Here is a 19,635-nt window from a genome sequence, read left to right as displayed (position 1 = left end):
TTGGAGCCCTGAGAGGGGAAGGGGAATGACCACCACTGAATGGGAGAAATTAATGTATTAGTGAATAAATGAATGGAATTTCTTATATGCTTATTATGTACCACGTGCTGTTCTAATCAATAAACATGTTTATTGAGGGCAATTCTTGCCCTCAAGGAGCTTACATTCTCTAACGGGGGGAGTCAACACAAAAGAAAGACATCGAGAAGATAACCTCCTCTAACTTTATAAGCGTGTGGAGGTGGAGGTGGGGATATTAATGAAATGGGTGTCTTTACTTATAACATGTACAAATAAGCTTTGGACTGTAATATAAAGAAGGAAAGGGGAACAACTGTGCTTCTTACAGAAGTTGAGAATCAGAAGGCCAAGGGAAAGGGCAATGTGTTGCTCTATTTTTTTTTAAAAACCATAGCATTTTGAGTTGGCATGGACCTTGGAGGATAACTTGTCCAACTTTTACCTGAATAACTCAGCCAAAATTTTCTTGAAGATCTTTATTAGCAGAGAATAATAACTCCTGAGACAATCTATTTCACTCTCTTAGTGAGGAAGTTTTTCCTTAGATTGAGCCTAAATCTGCCTCTCTTTTCTCATTTTGCTATTGGATCTGCTCTTTGGGTTTAAGAAGTATAATCATGAGTAAGACTGAGCTGCATGACCAAGATGTGTGACTTCAAGGGGAATAAGATGGAAGGATTCAAGGAGACCTTTCATTTGTTTGACCAAACAGGGATGGAAAGTTCCTAAACAGCCAGTGTGGGGATTTGATATGAGTCCTGGGCCAGAACTTTACCAAAACTCAGGTGCTCAAACTCTTTAAAAATCCCAAGAGTGATGAGATGAATGTGAAGGTGCTGAACTTTGAACATTTTCTGTGAATGCCACAGACTATAGCAAAGAAAAAGGACCAGGGCACGTATGAAGACCATGTAGAGAGGCTTTGAGTATTTTATAAGAAAGAAATGGGACAATCATGAGGGTTGAAATATGACACATCCTCATCACCCTGGCTGTGTGAGAAGATGCCAGAGGAAGTAGAAGTATTAAGAGTCAGGGCATGAAGACAGCAATGGTTGTATCAATTATGAAGAGCTAGTCTGGATAGTTCTAAAGGGCCTGAGAAAGACCCTTTTCCCCCACAAAGAACCCCCTAACTTTCTCAGTAAGAAAATCATCCTCTAACTCTTGAAGCAATTTCACTACATTTTAAGGGTTATCAACATTTTTAATTTTAACCCACCATATGTACTCTTTGGTCTATTAGCTCTCTGCTTTCAGGAGGAGGAGGAAGAGGAGGAAGAGGAAGAGAAGGGGAAAGAAGGAAGAAAGGAAGGAAAGAGGGAAGAAAGGAAGGAGGGAAAGAAAGAAGAAAAGGAGAAGGAGGAGAAAAAGAAATATAATCCTATTTTCCAAGTGGCCCTCCTCCAAATAGTGGAGAAAAGTTATAGCTTCCTATATCTCCCATTATCTTTTTGACAATGTAATATTACTTTTGGGGGGTAACAAATAAGCATAATTAATCTAAACAAATTCCCTCATTGTCCATGTTGATAAATATATTGTTTATTATGCTTTTTGAGTTTATCATCCTTCTGTCAAGGAACAGGTAGTATACTTCATCATTAATTATTTGAAGTCATGCATGGTAATTCATTGTATTGGTTCAAGGTCTCAAGTCTTTCAATTTTCTTTATCATCTTGTTGTTACTATATACATTTTTCTCCTGGCTTTGTTTACCTCACACTACATCATTTCATTCAATTGTTGGAGTTGGAGTCAGGAAGATTTAGATCAAATCTTGCCTCAGAGAATTTGCTAGTTGTGTAATCCTAAGCAAGTCATTTAACCTCTTTCAACCTCAATTTTTCATCTGTAAAATTGGAACAATATCTCTTAAGGGATCATAAAGATCAAATGAAAGATAAATGCTTTGCAAACTTTAAAGTGCCATGCAAATGCTATTACAAATATTTCTGGGTTTTCTTAAAATCACCCCTTTCATATTTTTTTCCATTATATTTATGTACCATATATCTAGCCATTATCAAATGGTCACTAACCCCCAGCATTTAGCATGGTGCCAGACATATAGTAAGCACTTAAAAAATGCTTACCTATTTGATTGATTTCTTTGCTACAACAATAAGAAGCTGCTATATATTTCTAAGTATAGGATTTTTTTTTCTCTTTACTTAATCTCTACTAGTGATGTAACTGGATCAGAGAGTATGAACAGCTTAATGACTTGGGAGATATAATTTGGGGCACTTTCCAGCCCTCTCTACCATGTTACCTCAGCTTGAACCATCATCTCTAACTTCTCCCCACTGCAAATCTGGTCTCTGCCCTCTGGATTTTTTGCCTCTGGTAGGTCAGTTTTTGCCTCATCTTGCTGGGTACCAGGTTTCCACACTGCTTCCTAGGTACATACTCTCCTTTTCATGTCCCTTTTGTGTATTACCTTCCTCCATTACAGTGTAAGCTCTTAGAGATCAGGGATGGTTTTGCTTGCTTTCAATTGTATCCTCAGTGCTTAAAACTATGTCTGGTACATAGTAGGCACTTAATTAATATTTTGTCTATCTAACCATAATTCCAAATTGCTTTCTAGAAAGACTGGACTAAATCTCAGCTACATCAACTGGGCACCAGGGTGTCTATCTTTCTATAGCTCCTTCAGCAATTTTCATGTTCCATATTTTTTATATTTTTGCCAGTCTAACAGGTAGGAAGTTGAACCCTGCAAATTTTTAATTTGCATTTATCTAATTATTAATATTTTAAAGCATTTTATATGGTTTTTGTTAGCTCGGATTTAGCTTTTGAGAACTATCTGTCTAAATTTTTGACTGTCCACTGAAGAATAGTTATGACACATTTGAATCAGTTTCGCATGTATCCTGGATATCAAACCTTTAACAGAAAAACTTGCCACACAGATGTTTTTCCTAGATAACTATTTCCCTTCTGATTTTAACTGCATTGATTTTATCTGTGCAACAAAATGTTTCAATTTTATGCAATCAGAATTGTACATTTCATCTTCTATGATTTTCTCTATCCCTTATCTAGTTATGAATTCTTCCCTGTCTAGAGCTCCAAGAGTTATTTTCTCCCTTGCTCCTCTAAATTTTTCATGATGTAAGCTTTTATAGCTAAGTCATGTGTTCATGTGAAGACAATTACAGTACAGAGAAACTGACTTAAAGCTGATTTCTGCCAGTGTTTTCCAACTTTTCCAGAAGTTTCTCATTTTAACTAACTATTCTTACCAGCTAGGTATTACACTAGGGTGTTTTGTGCTACTAAAGGGTTGCAGGTGTCACCCATAATCTCTAAAGTTTGGCACCTTGGGGCCCACACACCCACTCCTTAGTTACGCAGTAATGGCCATATGACCTTTCAGATTAGAAAGTGTTAGAGATGACCTTGTCTAAACCACTTATTTCACAAATGGGGAAGCTTACATTAAAAAATCCTAGGTTCCTGACTCCCAGTTTTATGACCTTTCCAGAACACTATCTCGCCCGTAGATTTCATTTTCATTCAGTAACTCATTATCTGTGTGACTTTCTAGGATTTAGTTTTCCCATAGTCAAAATGGAGGAGGGTTATATTAGATCAACTTCAAGATATTTTCTACCATAGAGATTCTATAACTAGGGTTCTTAAAATCCTATAACTATAGATTCTTACTATATACTATATAAGAAATGAATAAGAAATTTCTTACTCAGCTGAGACTGGACAGTGGTGTAGTTATATGTCCACTGGTACTATCACCCTTTCTAGTCTGCAGGGACTTGGTCTTAGCTGTATTCTCTCTAAGTACCTAGGATAGCTCCCTTTACTGGCAAGCACTTTAACGTTTGTTGTTGGTAGCTAAGGGTTTAGGAAATTTTTTTTTCAGATGTTTTGGATGGAATTAAAGGTGTTGTTATGCCGGAAGAGGGGAAAAATGAAGATGAAGATAATGAAAGGAAGATGTGGAAGATGGCATTGGGAGCAGTGATAGAATATTAGAACTGAGAACAATATGGCAGGTCCAAAAAGGACTTAGAACGAAGAATGCGATCAGAACTGGAAGAATCTTTAAAGCATAGAATTTCAGAGCTAGAAAGAGCCTTAGAACATGGAATGTTAGAGCAGGGAGAGGTTTTAGAACATATAATAAGTCTTAGAGTGTTAAATTGGGAAGGATCTTAATGATCATTTAATCCAACCTGATTTAACAAATGAGAAAACTAAAAACCTAATGAAGTGACAAAAGGATTAAGCTCTAAAAGGTCATGGGGTATGGGAGGCAGGAGAGACACAACATGAACTCCAGGAAAATCATAAAGGGAACAGCTTACTTCACTGCATAAATGGACCCTCTTTTGCTTCTAATTCATCGAAGTCTTTTTTACATGCAGAGTCCTTTGCTAAGGGTTTGGCCAAGGCAGAAATGGGGAAGACAGTCATTGTTCTTTAGGAACTCACAATACAAATTGAAATGGGGAGATGGGGGACAGAAGAAATGGATTACTTATGGCTAGAAAAATTCCTGGAGAAGCTGGTCATTTCCTCAAGTTAGGGGTGGGGGAAATTTTACAAGGAACTAGAGCCATTAAAAAAAGATTGGGAAATTGGGAAGAGTCCAGTGTGCCACAAGTTCATGTAATTTCACTGAAGCCTAGGATATGTGAGGGGAAACAGAGGGAATGAAACAGAATGGCAGATAGGAGTTTGGTCTTTGTTCTATAAGTAATGAGTCATAGAGAGTGTTAAAGTGGAGGTTCATGGTTGGGGAGTGGATACTAGTCTTGTTTAACCTACTGGAATTTTAGATTCCCCCAACACTTGTCACATGTCCCTCTAATAGTTTTATTCCATGTGTCCCTTCTTGATCAGCTAGAAATGTTAAACTATCTGGCATGACCATCCTTTGAAGGAAAATGGAATTAAAAGCTCAGACCTCTGCATCTGCAACAGATCTTAATTGGACACTATTAATAGATCTGAAGGGGAAAGATCTAGTTGGACTAGGAACTAGATAGGGAAGATGAGTTGGAAGGATAGGGAATTTCAACCAGGCCAGACTCCAGAAAAGCACAACAGGTACAGCCTAAGGGTTACATGTAAGAGAAATTATTATTTCTTTTATATTAATGATCAATTATTGAATTAAAACTAAGGCTTTTCTCCTTTTTATTTCCTCATTCAGAAATCAGTCCCATGAGTCATTTGAACTATATGCCTGATGACAAGAGGGGAAACTCAGATCAGATTATTCAAATGGTAAAGAAATTTTAGTCAAGGTGAATTGATGGATTTTAGCCAATTGTATTTCACTCAGACAGATGTGGGTAAAAGTGGATTTACCATTTTGTCTAGATTATCCTAAATGGGATGATATGGGTATAGATACGACTCTTCAACCAAGATTGAATGATCAGAGTCACCTCCCCCCCCCATTAAAATAAGTTCATCAGAGTTAATTTCCACCTTCAGGTGCACCCCTTTTTCCAAAGACTTAAAAAATATTGAAGATTTCCCATATTAGGTTTTTTTGATCATAAGGAAGACAAATGAGACCTTTTTGTTGACTGCTTGTTAGCTGTAGTTGATTAAATTGATTTTAACTTACCCAGAAACTCTGTCCCATGAAAAATTTTACTCGCCTACTCACCACATCTTACTAAATGACTTGGGGGTGGGTACACTGGGGCTTGTCTGTTATGCCATGCAGGAGGAGCCCAGAATCAATAGCATTTTTGCCCAGGTCCATCCACATTCTGCCAACAGGAAGAATTAATGCAAACAACCCCTCCATTGCCCCAAAGCAAAAATTTAATAGACCAGATTTGTGCAGATTGTTTTGTTGTTTAATAAACTATAATAATTTATGTGACAGACACAGAAACAGTAAAACAAAGAATCTGAGCAGGCAGGGCCCATGATGGGTGCAAAGAGATCCTTTTTCAAGGCCCTGAAGATGACCATGGTCCTCAGGGAGTCATCTCTTTCCCCTCCTGTTTCCTTCTTCCATCTCTCAATCTCTTTACATGTATATACAGAGAATCTCTGGAACACTCATCTTCAAACACCAATCTCAAAAGTAGAAGCAAAAGATGGAGGAAGTCTGGGGTGAGTAGAGAGCCACAGTCTCATTGTGGAAGCGGGAGCAGGATATGAAGGGCAGGGTGGTGGCCAGCCAGAGCCCTGCACTTGATGTGGCTTCCCAACTGGATATTACTCCCAACATGATTCAGCTAGATGAACATACTTCCAGATATGCCCCCCCCAATCCAAAAAAAAAAAAAAAAACCTCTTATTCATGCTTGACTTTTTAACTGATCTTTACAATGGCCTTTTGACGGACTCTAGGTGGGCAGTGGATATTATTATTGTCAATATGGCCCAGAGAGGTAAAGGGTTGATCCCAAGGTCACCTGGTGAGCCAGTGATGAGATGGAACTGGGAGCCAGGTCTTCTGATTCCCCATATGGAGCCCTTTCCATGGTATCACAAATCCCCTCCATCTGGGCCCAAGAAACTGCATAGCTGTGCTGCACTATCATAACACAGCTTATGCTGGCTAGTGTCTTCCTTGTTTGCCAGGGCCAGAGATTTCAACCAGTTCAAAAGCAAGCTCTGGGGCCCCTTGGAGAGGATGCCTCAGTCAGGCAGATTTCAGGCCTCCTTAATTGACAGGAACTCAGGCTAGAATAAACTCCAAATCAGCCTCAAGCAGATCTCAAGAATGGTAAAGCTATTGGACTTTAGGTTTAAAACTGAAAGAGATCTCAGAGACCACTCTGAGTCTAATCCCCTTCTTTTGCAGGGGAAGAAACTGAAGTTCATAAAAGGAAAAGGTTTTCCCCAAACTTTGCATATGGCTAAGTACCAGAGCCAGGATATAGACCCAGGCTGATTCCAAATTCACTACTTCTTCAGCTACACCACAATTCATGTCCAAATTGAATCTATGCTATTAAAGGAATGGGGATAGGAACAGGTGAGGAAATCTGTAAGACAGTTATTCTCAATTTCTCTTTTGTGTAAATCTGGCATTTCATATATTTAATCTTGCTTAAATTAATATCTGCCTATTTTTTCTACTCCCTCAGACCAGTTTTTTGAAGATGGGGGACATCACATCTCTCATGAGACTACTTAAAAGCAAGGACATCGTCTCCCCTAGAGTTTACTGTCAGGTCAGAAATTACTGAGAATGGCAGTAAACCTTCCTCAGGTCAGAGATTCCATTAAGGACAGAGTCCAATTACCCCCTTGGACAGCAATCATAATTTGTTTTTGTCCAGAGAAATCTCCTGGACAGGAACTATTCACAATTCTATCTGTGGAACCTAGCAGTGGGACCGTGTACATAATATGTTTCTTGGTTGTTAAATTGAGTTTTATGTTCCCCTAATATTTTCTCTACCCCCAAAAGGGTACAAATGGGTAGCTAAGAGAAAATATCTCCATCTTTTAGGTCAGAGAAGTGTCATCTCCGAGGCCCCAGTCAGTCAGGCTCAGCAGGAATTGTCAATTAAAGCCAAGTGCTTCCTCCCACACCTCACTTTGCTCCACACAATTCAAGACTTGCCAGGAGTTTCAGAGACCCAAGGAGAGCTGAGCTAAGCTGTACCCCCAAGACAAATAAACTTCTGGGCAGGCTGGCCACAATCACCCAACAGAAATTTGTGCATGATTTTATATGTATCTGTGCATGCTGCTTCATCTCATTTTGTAGGTATGGTGCAGAAAACACGTTACACATAAACCAATCCACGTTCCAAGATTACATGTGAACATGTGAAATTATACATTTGGTTGCATTTGTGTGAACCAAACAATTGGTATGTGATTGTAACCAGCTTGGATATACATTCCGGTTTATGAGTGTAGGACCATGTATGTTCATGCATGTACCTCTAAAGTCAGTGACTAAGTCCCTCCTAAGCTCCAAGCCTTAAAGATGGAAGAGACTTTAGGGATCATCTAGTCCAACCCCTTCTTTTTTGTTTTTGCTGAGGCAATTGGGGTTAAGTGACTTGCCCAGGGTCACCAACTCCTTTTGGAGGTGAGGAAACCAGCACAGAGAGGCTGTCCTTTGCCCAAGGTCACACAGGCATTAAGGGACTACATTGCCGAGTGCCATGTGCCTGCCCATCCTTAAGCATGAGACAGAGGTGCAAAGACTTCTAAAGAACAGTCCCTGTCTTCCAACAAGCAAACCAGGAAATTGAATGAGAAAACTTTACCTTGGATTTGGTCCTCCCTGGAAGGTCCAAAGCTAGGGAAGCCTCTTGGATTTGCATTTAGAGAGACAGAGATCATGAGTTACATTAACTGGTCTTTGAAGTGGAATGAAGAAAATGTCCCTCCAGCAGGGCCTCCTTCTAGAATCTATAAGCAGGTCCCAATGTATCTCACAGCGTGTCAGGAAGATAGGGTCCTGTGGGAGCAGGAAAGCAGTTCTGCTACCAGTAGTCTGGGGAGAGCACCACCTTTCAGTCTAAGTTTGCTTTCAGCCAGTAGCCCATTATACCACGGTTTTAGCACTGATTGCTTTGAAAGAAGGAAAACAAGAGGAAAGTTCTCTAGATGCTAGGGAGTCACGTAGGGGAGTTTTTGCCACATTCCCTTATTTTAACATGAGTCTTGTGCTGGGCTAGGCAATGAGCTGCCTGAGATTCTATCCAAAGGGAATGTCAAAGGGCTGAATAATCTTGCTTCCTATGTCTCCCTGTGTTACGTGGGGGAAGTCTTGGATTCTAAGTCATATTGTGAAGGGCCTGGGTTTTGAGCAAAAGAATGCTAAGGAATCCTAAGTCTTTCAAGCCATCAGTGAGAGCTGCATCCAGGACAACACCCTTAGACCAGTCTCCCAAGTGTGGCTATGTCAGAGATCATGGATAATGGAAGCAGAGAATGTCTTTGGGTAGTGAAATAAACCATCCACTAGGTGGGTATGTGTAAAGCAACGGACAGTTGTTTATCTGAGTAGATTTAACAAAACACACACAAATATCAAAGCAGAATTATTGGAGGCATATTTCAGGACTCAAATCCAAATCTTCCTTTTAGATGTGTTGGGAATTTTCAGTACCCAGCTCCCTGATGGGAACAAAGCAGACTAGGAATACCAACATGACTTCTCTCTAGGAAATGGGTAAGCTTTCCATTGAGCTTCCCATTGTTCAGGAAGACAAGACCTCAGCCTTCCTGGCCATCTTTGAAGTCCCAATTCTTCTCTAGGATAGGGGCCAGGATAAGAGAACAGAAAATCATGTCAAGATTCAGCTCAAATCCTACTTTCTGCAGATCTTCTCTTGCCCCTCTTGCCCCTAGTACCATTCCTCTGAGATTACATTTCATTCACTGATTCACTGTTATGCATGTGTATAAAATCTTATATGTCCGTGATTGTTTGCCTGTTGTCTCTCTTTTGTATCCTTATCATTTATCACTGTGCCTGGCACATAGAAAGCACTTAATGACTGGTTGAATGGCTGGGAGACTTGTTGGTGGTGGAACTAATGAAAGACTGAAGGAGGTGGCTCATGCTCAAAGTAGATTGGAAATCAGTAGGAGAAAATAGGACTTTTAGCAAAATCCTTCTTTCTCAACTGCTTCCAACAATGGCAAAGACTGAAACCTTAAAAAGCTGTATTGTCTTTCTAATGAGTTTACAATATAATGTGCACAGTGGGGATAGAGGCTGCAGGATGTCAGAGGTAATGTAAATTGGGCAGGATTAGCAAATGACAGATAGATCCCCTAGAACAACACTCTGTGGCCACAGTATTCCATCTTAACATTCTCTCTGATATTTTCAAGTCCAAATTCCAGATGGGATCTGAGATGGGCCTTTCACTGACAGCAACTGACTACTGCCACTCCCAACCACCCCTAGAACTACAATTTAGCAGACAATAACAAAACTGAGTCTTGTCCAGGACATAAAGAACAGTATCACAAAAGAACAAAAATAATTCCACAAAAGGATTATTAGGAAAATTGGAAATGCTTAGAAGACTGAAGGAACATATGATAGTTGAATTCAAATATTTGAAGAGCTGTCATGGAGAAAAAGGATTTATTTGTCCTACTTTGACTCAGGAGATAAAACTAGGAGCAATTGGAGAAATCAGAGGAAGATTTTTTCCCATATAAGAGAAAAGCACCTAACAATTAGAATTGTCCAACAATGGAGTGGACTCCATTGGACTACTGTACAAGATAATGCGTAGTGAGATGGTCTAGTGGATAGAGCAGTGAATCTGGAATCAGGAAGAACTTAGTTTGAATCCTGTCATAATTACTAGCCGTATGATTGTAGGCAAGTCACTTTCTCCGTAGTAATATCTTTATAAAATGGGGATAATAATAGCACCTGCCTCATAGGGTTATTGTGAGCATCAACCAAAATAATGTAGGTAAAACTCTTTGCAAACATTAAAGAATTATGTAAATGTTAGCTATTATGAGTTACCCATCACTTATGTTCTTCAAAATGAAAATTTGTCAAGAATGATGTTAATGGGATCTCAATAGGAATTGACCAGAGGGCCCTTCAGATTCTTTTCAATTCTATCATTGAATATATATTTAGAAGCACTAGATTAACTCTTTCATGACCTGTTTTTCTTCTATGAGGATAAATCAAGTTGTGTTCATTTGATCTCTTGATAAATCTAACTCAGAGGGCTGAATGATGCGGTCCAAGAGACAGAATGCCAGACCAGGAATAGGCCCTAGTTTCACGTCATCTTAAATTTATTCTATGACTAGGCCCAAAGTTTACCTCCTAAAACACAGGTTGGCAAAACCCTGCCTCCCTCTTTGCACATATGGAGGTAAAATAGTATGTACCAAATTAGAACAATGAGAGGTTGATCAGTGAATATAGTTATTCCCTCACATGATGGTAGTCAGATGATTTCTTAGATCATGGAGGGCAACCTCATTTTAGAGAATTATCTGCCTCTAAATCCTGTATTCTGTTTTCCTGGAGGCATTTCTCTTGAGGCAGTTCTAAATGATCTCTCTGCTTTGAGTGTCTCCTCTTTTGATTCCATGCTCCAAAGCTGCCAAAAACTAAGACATCACAAAGTCTTCAGCAGCCTTCTATTGTTCCTAAATAAAAATGGAAACACTTCATCTTGGCATTTAAATTCTTTCAGTCTTGCTCCAACCTACCTTTTTATGATTTCATATAACCATCCTCCACATTTTGTTTCAACTAAGCTAAACTCGTTGCTTTTAATATATGGGATCTTTCATTGCCATGCCTTTGCTAAAATGCACTCTACCTCTGGTAGAATATATAGCTTCCTTCAGTATCTGAAATAGCCTTTACTTCCTAACAAGGAGAGCTGTCCAAAAGTGAAATGGATTTTTGGTGTTAGATTCCCATTTACTAGAGACCTTCATGTAAAAGTTAACCGAGTAGCTTCTGCAAAACAGGGAAGAGGGTAAAAGATTCTTGCAGAGGTACAGGCTGAGCTAGTTGACATTTGAATTACTTTCCAAATCTGATAGAATGTAAGCTCCTTGAGAGCAGTTTAATTTTTTTATCCCCAGCACCCAGAATTGTGCCTAACACATAACATAACAAATGTTGAGAGTCAGGAACTCTGAGAACTCTCTATTACTGTTGCTTATAATTTGAAGCTGAGCAAGAGATTTGGAAGCTGCCAGTGATCATCTAGTTTGTCTGCCCTTGCTTCCTATGCTCAGTTCTCAGGCTGTAAACTTGATGCCAATTTCCTGAAGAGGTCTAGAGTAGACAGCCAAGGATTTTTCTAAGGGTATGTTGGCACATGAAAATGTCAGGACTGGCAGGAACAAGGTGAGACCTCCAGGTTCCTTGTCCTTCTGGCTGCTGGAGGAATCTGTCTGGCGGATGGTTGCTCCTTACTCTCTACTGAGGATGTCACAGATGGGAGCAGAAGGGAATCAGAGTGAGGGGAAACTCTTTGTCCCTTAACCTTGCTAACCTTGATAATGAGGAGGTGAAAAAAAACAATATGTCTGCTATGTCACAACATGCACTAGTCCAAGAATCCAAAATGCTACTTAGAAACAGAATTTTCTGTGGCAATCAATGCCTACTGGATAAGATCAGGGGTCTTGTATTCCAATTCACCCCTTATATCAATCAACATGATAAGAGATATAACTGGGTGACATAATTTAGGTACCAAAATTTATGAATGCTGACAATACCATTCAAGATTTGTATTTTTTGTCCCTATCCCACCCCCTGGCAATTATATCCCTGGTGAGCTCTTATCCCTACTTTTTCCCCATTTCTTTTTTCCAGATGCAACATTCTCAGTTATTGCTCCAAATATGGGATTCATTCCTTATCCTGCATATTCAAACTCTTATGGGTTCAAATCTGAGCTCCTCTGTTTCCAGATTCAGGGCCATTTCCACCATACTGTAACAGCCAATCCATATCAGATGACCTTATCATGAAGGTTGCGGGAAAGAGTCTCAAACTGCGTGAGAGGTTGAACTAAATGATTCTTAGGTTCCTTCCATTGGGAAGGACTCCATGTATTGGAATCAAAGGTTTTTCTCTACAATGTCTGGATCAACTGAGACAAATCCCATCCTCTGCTTAAATGCTCCCTCTGTGGCTTTTCATACTTTCCAAGATCCAAGAAAAAAAAAGATGATCTGCCAAGCTTGAATCTATAGATATAGATGATTTCACAAGAATCTGTTTGTTTCCTTCCTAATGAAATAACTTTCCTTTCAGAGAAGAAACCCAGAAGACTACAACCAATTTCTGATAAGGTGATGACTTCAGGGAATCTGAAATAAGTTTTTGGTCTGGAGCCAAGGGAGTCAAAGAGAAAGATCAAAGAGAAAGATTTTGGAAGGCAGCTCCCTGTCCAGAATACTGTGGATTAGGAATCAGAGGCCCTGGCTTTGGATCCTGGTTCTGTTTTATTACTTTGTGTAACTTTGGGCAAGCCACTTAACTATGTAGGCCCCCATTGCCCCAGTCTGCAAAATGAAGGGGCTCATTTAAACTACATGATCTCTGAGGTTGTTTTTACTCCCTAAATCCTAGGCAATAAATCTGTCTTTCCATATCTCTTCCATTTCTGAAGAGGTAAATGAAACCAACATTTGGAGCATGGTACTAGCTTTTCTTCTGAGAACCAGCTATGTTCTTCTTCAATTGTGTGTCCCCACAAATGTCTGCCACAGCAGGAATCACAGGCAGCGATTTCTCAGAACTTACAGTATACCTGGACTTTCCTCAGCCCCCATGTATCGCCTGAGGGCAATTCAGTAACTAGCACACCAAATGGAAGAATATAAGTTCTACTCCCTTCCCCCAACTAGAATATAAGTTTTTTTTAAAGGCAAGAATGCTTTCCTTTATCTTTATATCCCTTGTACATAGTAGGCATTTAATAATGCTTATTGAATTTAATTGCATTGTGTTGCATTGCTGAATGGAATATTAAAACTCTGCCAGTTCTAGGGTGGACAAACAGCTCACTCAGGAAAGAAGGGTCTCTGGGAAGTCTTCCCCAGAGATACTGAACATTTTGTTACCAGAGACTCAGGAGCAAGACATGCTTCCTCTCCTCACCTCTATCACAGGGTCCTTTTTTCTTCAGGACCATGGACAATGCCCATTCTAATAGAAAAATTTTACCTCCAGCTCTTCCTTTCTTCCTCTGTCTCTAATACATAGAAGATACATATCATTTAAGAGACTAAATTCTGACAATATTAAAATGCTTGTGCTAATTCTTGTGACCTGTATTCAACTTGGTAACTGCTGGTAAGAACATCAATTTGACTGCTTTTGAACTGTTATAATACCATTACTGCCCAAAATACCAAAATATTGGGACGGGAGGTGGCAAGAAGAAATATTAGGAAGGGAGTAAAAGGACAAATTCCAGCTGCTGGTTCTTTCCCATCCTCTCCACTGCTTGGCTCCCTGCTTATTACCCCAATCTCTCAGTCTCAAGGTAGCTCCGTCAGGTGGTCTCGTGAGCTGTTCTGAGCATGCTGCTGACTAGTGAACTATGGACAGCCCTCTCATCCTCCTCTCATCACCTTCCCACCATGGTCAGGTGTGCCTAGGACTATCCCCCTGCTCTCACCCCCAAACACACACATGTGGCAATCCTTTCCCCTGTCCTTTGCCAGACTCCACTTTCATATACTCTCTTCCATTGGATGGATTCCACCCAGTGTGTGCAGAAGTGACACAATAAAAAGATCGTGGACTGGGAAGCTCCTAGAGACTGGCCATATGGAGAGGACGCAAGGCTGGCTGGCTGGAGGGAATCAAAGGTGAGGTGGAAACATAGCTTGGGATGGAATAAGGTAGGAAGGGTAGTAAGTCATCCATTCATTCCCCAGGGCCGAAATAAGGGATCCACCGGGGAAGCTCAGGGATATGGTGACAAGTGCGTCAAAGCCAGATGGTGAGATCCCTGATGATACCTATATAAGTCCTTTGGAGTCCCCTGGTAGAAGTAGAAAAACAGAATGGGAAAGAAATACCAGAAAAAGAGGGAGGAGAAGGAAAAGAAGAAATGATAACAAGCAGCCTAATTCACAAGAGTTAACCAGGAACCACCCGAGAAGAAGAGCCAAGAGGAGTCCAGTCTTATGTGTTGTTCAAGTGTGGCGAGTTTGGGACTTCCTCCTCTTCTTGGTCGTCCTTCATACCTTTCAGTCTCTGTCGAGCAAAGTCCTCAAAGACAATGTCGTCATCACTGACAGGAGAGAGAAGGGGAAAGGAGCTGTCAGTAGGGGAAGGAACATCCACACAGAGGGGCAGAAGCCAGGGCCACTAAGGGAGCAAGATATGAAATAGGCCCCCCAGCCGACCTGGCCTAAGCCAGCATACCTACAGCTCCAAGTTAGCTCCAGGTGGGTCAGAAACAGACATTGCTTTCTATAAGGAAAGCCAGGGAATTGGCATTTTGGGTCAATTCACAACCAGTTGCAAGTTATGGAAAAAGAGAGGAGGAAAGAATCACAAAATCTTTGAGGTAGAAGGGACCCCAGGGGGCAAATAATTCAAACCCCACCTGAAATGATAATGTGCATTCCACAGGCTATAGCATGCATTGTAACTAGGAAGCATTTCACATGAAAACGTTCTGGGGCTTTTAGTAGACCACCAACTCCACAATGTAACCTGCCAGCCAAAAAGCTCCTTTAAGAGAGTGCAGAGTCCAGAAACGGTAGTTCTGCTGCCCTCTGCCCTCAACAGATTCCTTTGAGAGAACTGTGTTTGGTGCAGGGCACAGTATTTTAAGGATAACAGTGGCCAACTGAAGTACATCAAGAGAAGGGGACCTCTAGAGGATGAGAAGGGGACTGGAAACCTTGCCACATGTGGTTGAATTAAAGGGTACAGTTACAGCTATTTTGGGTATCAAAAGGCCACAGATCCAGAAAAGGGATTAGACTTATTCTGTTTGGCCCCAGTGGACAAAACTTAGTACAATGGGTGGAAGTTAAAGAGAAGTAGGTTTTATTTCAACATAAGGGGGAAACCTCCTAACAATAAGAGCTGTCAAGAGATAGACCCAAATATCTCTCACCAGTGTGATCATCTTCCTCTCACCACTTGCTGTTCATCTATCCTAGAAGTTCAACCACTGACCAGTGAATTTTTCATCATTGCAGGTCTTCAGGTGAAGGTGAGACAGGGATATTGTCAGGGATATTAGCTGAGAGATTTCTCCTTGGATATAGGTTGGATTACAGATACTGTGAAGTGCCTTATACCCCTTGAGATTCTGTGACTCCTGGGAAACAAGGGGCTGATTCTTAAGAGCCAGAGAAAAATGAAAAACCCCAAATCATCCCAAAGCATGTCCTAAAAGGCACCGGTACCAGCAAGAACCAAGCAGGGCAGAGCAGGCAAGGCGCAGGGCTTCAGGGGTGGGAGCAGATGTCTCCTTGCAGCTTTCCTAGCTCAGGGACACCCCTTGGGGATGAAGGGTGGAGTAGCAGGATAGGATGACATAAGGAGAGTTTGCATGCTAAGGGTTTCAAGCAGCCAAGCTTGTTCCTGGACATGCCAGGCCAGGCAGGATTCCTTGCTGATGTGTTAGGTCAAGCATTTCCCAAACCGTGTCCACTGGAACCCTGGGGTTTTGAAACAAGAAAATTTCAATGCTGAGATAGATTCTCCCCACCTTAAAATATAAAGTTTGAAACTATGGACTAAAAACACAAAACAGCAATCTGAAAATATACTCTAAAATTTCCCCTGCCCTGATTCTCCCGCTCACCATTTATAGGTTCCATCAATATATACAATATTGGTCTAAAGATAGGCTACATTTTCTCTTGACCTGACTTGTACACAACCCATAACAGGTATTATTCTTTACTGTTTATCTAGAACTTTTATTTATTCATTTCCTTCCCTGGAATCTCAGAGTAAGGGAACACTGGGCTTACGCATGCTTCTGCCGAGGGTTAAGTAACCAAAGTTCAGCAAGTCATTTAACTTTTCAGTGTCCCAAGATAACTCTTTAGGAATATATTATGGGATGATTTCTCCTTTTAGAATAAAAGCTCCTCAGGGGTTAGAATTTGTATTTTTCAGGAGGATATATTTGTATCCCCAAGCTATATCACAATGGCTGACACAGAAGGTGCTTAATGAAGGCTTTATCTAGCATTGATGGAGAGTTTTTATACTAGACATTCACCTCTGCATGTAATCAATGACCAAAACCTCTTCCACCCCCACTACCCCTACGTTAAATTTCCATTCAATTTAATTTAATAAGCACTTATTAAACACCTACTATGTAGACTTAATATGAGGAAAGCACTTTGTAAATTAAAGCACTGTGTAAATGAAAGTCGTTATTTTAGAGGAGCAGCCTATATTTAGATCAATATGGTATCTCAGGGCCCAAAGTCTCCTGGGGCCAAGTGGTTTGGGAAACACTGAATTGGCTGTGGATGAGCCTGACTCATTAAATATATTAAAATACCAATAAGCCAGGTCAATACGCCAATGAGACACACACACACACATACATACATACACATACACACACACTCCCCTCCCCACCCAGATATCCAAAGTCAGGGTCCAGCTTACTTTGTATCAAGTTCTATGAGATTGGTATCTATGGGCGCTTCATTCTCTGGAACTAAACACAGGGAGTTAGAACATGAGGTTAGTGAGTTTACAATGAATGACCAACTACCCAAGTCACAGCAACAATCACCACGCACAAAAAAGGAAACAGGAAGGGAGGGTAGTAGAACTAAGCATGAACTAGTTTATAGCTTGTCTATTGAAGGCACAATTTAGTGAAAAGAACACTGCATCTGAAGTCTGGGTTCTAGTTCTGATGCTACTACTTACTAGCTGTAGGACTCCATCCCCTCCCACAAAATGAGGGCATTAGCTTAGCTCAGGGGCTCTTAATCAGGAGTCCCAGGACCAAGAGGTCTATAAAGATTGATTTCAGGAGGTCTTTTAACTTGGACAGGGGAAAAAGTGCATCTTTATTTTTATTAATCTCTATCTGAAAATAAGCATTTCCTTCATTTATTTAAAAAGCAGTTCTCTATCTAAGACAGTCCCAATAAACTTTGGATAGAAAGCACCATCCACAAGAAAAAGAACTATAGAGTTTGACTGTAAATCAACACATACTATGTTCACTTCTTTTTTCTGTTTTTTCCCTCTCCTGTGGTTTTTCCCTTTTGTTCCGAGTTTTCTCTCCCAACATGATTCATAAAGAAATGTATTAAAAAATAAAATAAAAATAATTTTAAAAATATAGTCAAAAATAAATGAATGAATGAAATAAAAAACAGCTCCATGGAGGTTCCATCACTATGTGGTGATAGTGCACAAAAAACATGGAATCAGGAAGACCTGAGTTCAAATCCAGCCTCATATATTAGCTGGGCAGATACCCTGGGCAGGTCATTTAATTTTGATTGCTCCTGAAGAAAGCCAATTCCTAGATTCTTCCTAGATTCCTTCATTAGACTTCCAAAGGAGTCTATGATACAAAAAATGGTAAGGAATTCTGGGCCTAATTTGTCTTTATAGTCTTTGCCTGCTCTAAATGTTTAGAAATGGCTTCCAGGGTTAGAACTTTTCTTTTCTTTGGAGGTGGGGGATGCTTTGTGCGTCCCTCTCCAAATGGTACCATGTCAGAGTTCATTCCCACTTCCTACCTCAATCCCCAAAGCTAACTCCCGCATGAAATTGGAGAATCCCATCCTTAATGTAGCCCCTGAAAGCACTGGAATCCCAAGGGTTAGGTGTCCAGAGGTCACTGTATCCAACCTGTTTTAAACTCAGTTCAAGGAGCCCAGAACAGAACAGGGAAAAATTGCCTAAATTTGGAGGTAAAAGGAATGAGATTTAAATGTGACTATTTTCTTCATCAAATCACTTCAATGAAACTCAGTTTCCTCATCTTTAAGATGGAGTAGGGAATGCTAAAGTAGATGGGTTTTAAGATTCCTCCCAGCTCAAATTCCATGATCCTATGAAATTAGAAGGGAAAGACAGGGAAGTAGCAGTTTGTGCTTAAAAATGCACCCAGAAGTAGGAGATGCTGGTGACTCACTAAGGACTTCTGGCGAGACACTTGCCACTTCTGGGCCTCAGTTTATCCCTCTGGTCTCTACGCTTCCTTCCCACACTAACCTTCTGTTTCCTCAGTTCTAAGGCCTATGTTCTAAAGTTCCTTCCAGTTCTTATGTTCTGGTTCTAACTGTAGTTCTCAGGTTCTAACATTCTGTAAAACAATCTAACCTCCCAGTTATAGTGACTCACTCAGTGTCATATTCTGTAACCTTCACCTCCAGTCCTATCACAGGTCAGATATGTTTATGAAAGATGGAGCCAAAGTAATTCCTAGGCTGACCCCCAAAGAGGAAGTAGAAATCTCCATCTTGATGACCCTTCCCACTAATAAGTCCGAAGTGCTGGAGTTGTAGAGTATTGATTCTATTAGTTTTTAGCTGTGTGTCCATGGGAAAAACTCTTAACCTCTGTGAACTTATCTATAAAATGGGGAAACTTCTACCCTCCGCACTCCATAGGGTTAATGTCAGGAAAGAATTTTGGAAACCTTAAGCACTACAGAAAGGGAAGTGATTTCTCTGGGCAGACACAAATGTACTCACCTTCTCGACGCACAGGTTCCTCCCTGGGCTTCGGGTGCATCAAGGTGAAGGGCAGTTCGACAGCCACATCACTAAAACAGACACAGAAATGAGCTGAGCTCAGGAGCCCCAGACTCTCCTAGTCTAGCCCTCCTTCTGGCCTCTCTCTGAGGGGCTAGGCGATGGGAGGGAGCATTTCTGGGTTCAACATTAATAAATCAGCTAGAAGGCAGACATTGTGGGTCTGAGTATCAGCTCTGCCTTGCTTTATGACCTCAAGTAAAGTCATTTCCTCCCTTCTCCCCAGGACTGGTCCTCAATTTCTTCCTCTGTAAAATGGAGGGGAAAGACCCTTCCCTATCTCCTGTCCAAGGCTACTGTGAATAATAAATGAGATCATAAGCAAGGGAAAAAGTCTATAACATGTGGAAGGATATATGTGTGTGTCAGATATGATTAGTACATAACTATAATTATGT

The 19,635-nt window shown here is 40.6% G+C and overlaps 1 protein-coding gene and 1 pseudogene across 8 annotated transcripts in view; one reads left to right on the top strand and one right to left on the bottom strand.

Moving 5' to 3' along the window:
* ARRB1 (arrestin beta 1) overlaps positions 1 to 19,635 on the bottom strand; it is a 179,496-nt gene that overhangs the window by 44,395 nt on the left and 115,466 nt on the right. For 3 of the 8 annotated variants that reach the window (XM_051987098.1, XM_051987099.1, XM_051987095.1), the window contains 3 exons: positions 19,178 to 19,248; positions 17,121 to 17,172; positions 5,850 to 14,760 (listed from right to left, as the gene is read on the bottom strand). In XM_051987098.1, the coding sequence (XP_051843058.1) occupies positions 14,652 to 14,760; positions 17,121 to 17,172; positions 19,178 to 19,248 (232 nt within the window). In that variant the 3' untranslated portion in view covers positions 5,850 to 14,651. Of the gene's footprint in view, positions 1 to 5,849; positions 14,761 to 15,510; positions 16,148 to 17,120; positions 17,173 to 19,177; positions 19,249 to 19,635 lie in introns of those variants that run through there. The other 5 variants (XM_051987096.1, XM_051987097.1, XM_051987102.1 and 2 more) reach the window with 5 other exon arrangements.
* LOC127555074 (myosin light polypeptide 6-like) lies at positions 568 to 1,936 on the top strand (annotated as a pseudogene).

The sequence above is a fragment of the Antechinus flavipes genome, chromosome 3 (genome assembly GCF_016432865.1).
Source record: "Antechinus flavipes isolate AdamAnt ecotype Samford, QLD, Australia chromosome 3, AdamAnt_v2, whole genome shotgun sequence".
Classification (NCBI taxonomy): Eukaryota; Metazoa; Chordata; class Mammalia; order Dasyuromorphia; family Dasyuridae; genus Antechinus; species Antechinus flavipes.
The sequence above is the reverse complement of the archived record's forward strand: the minus strand, read 5'-3'. Positions and strand labels throughout refer to the sequence as shown.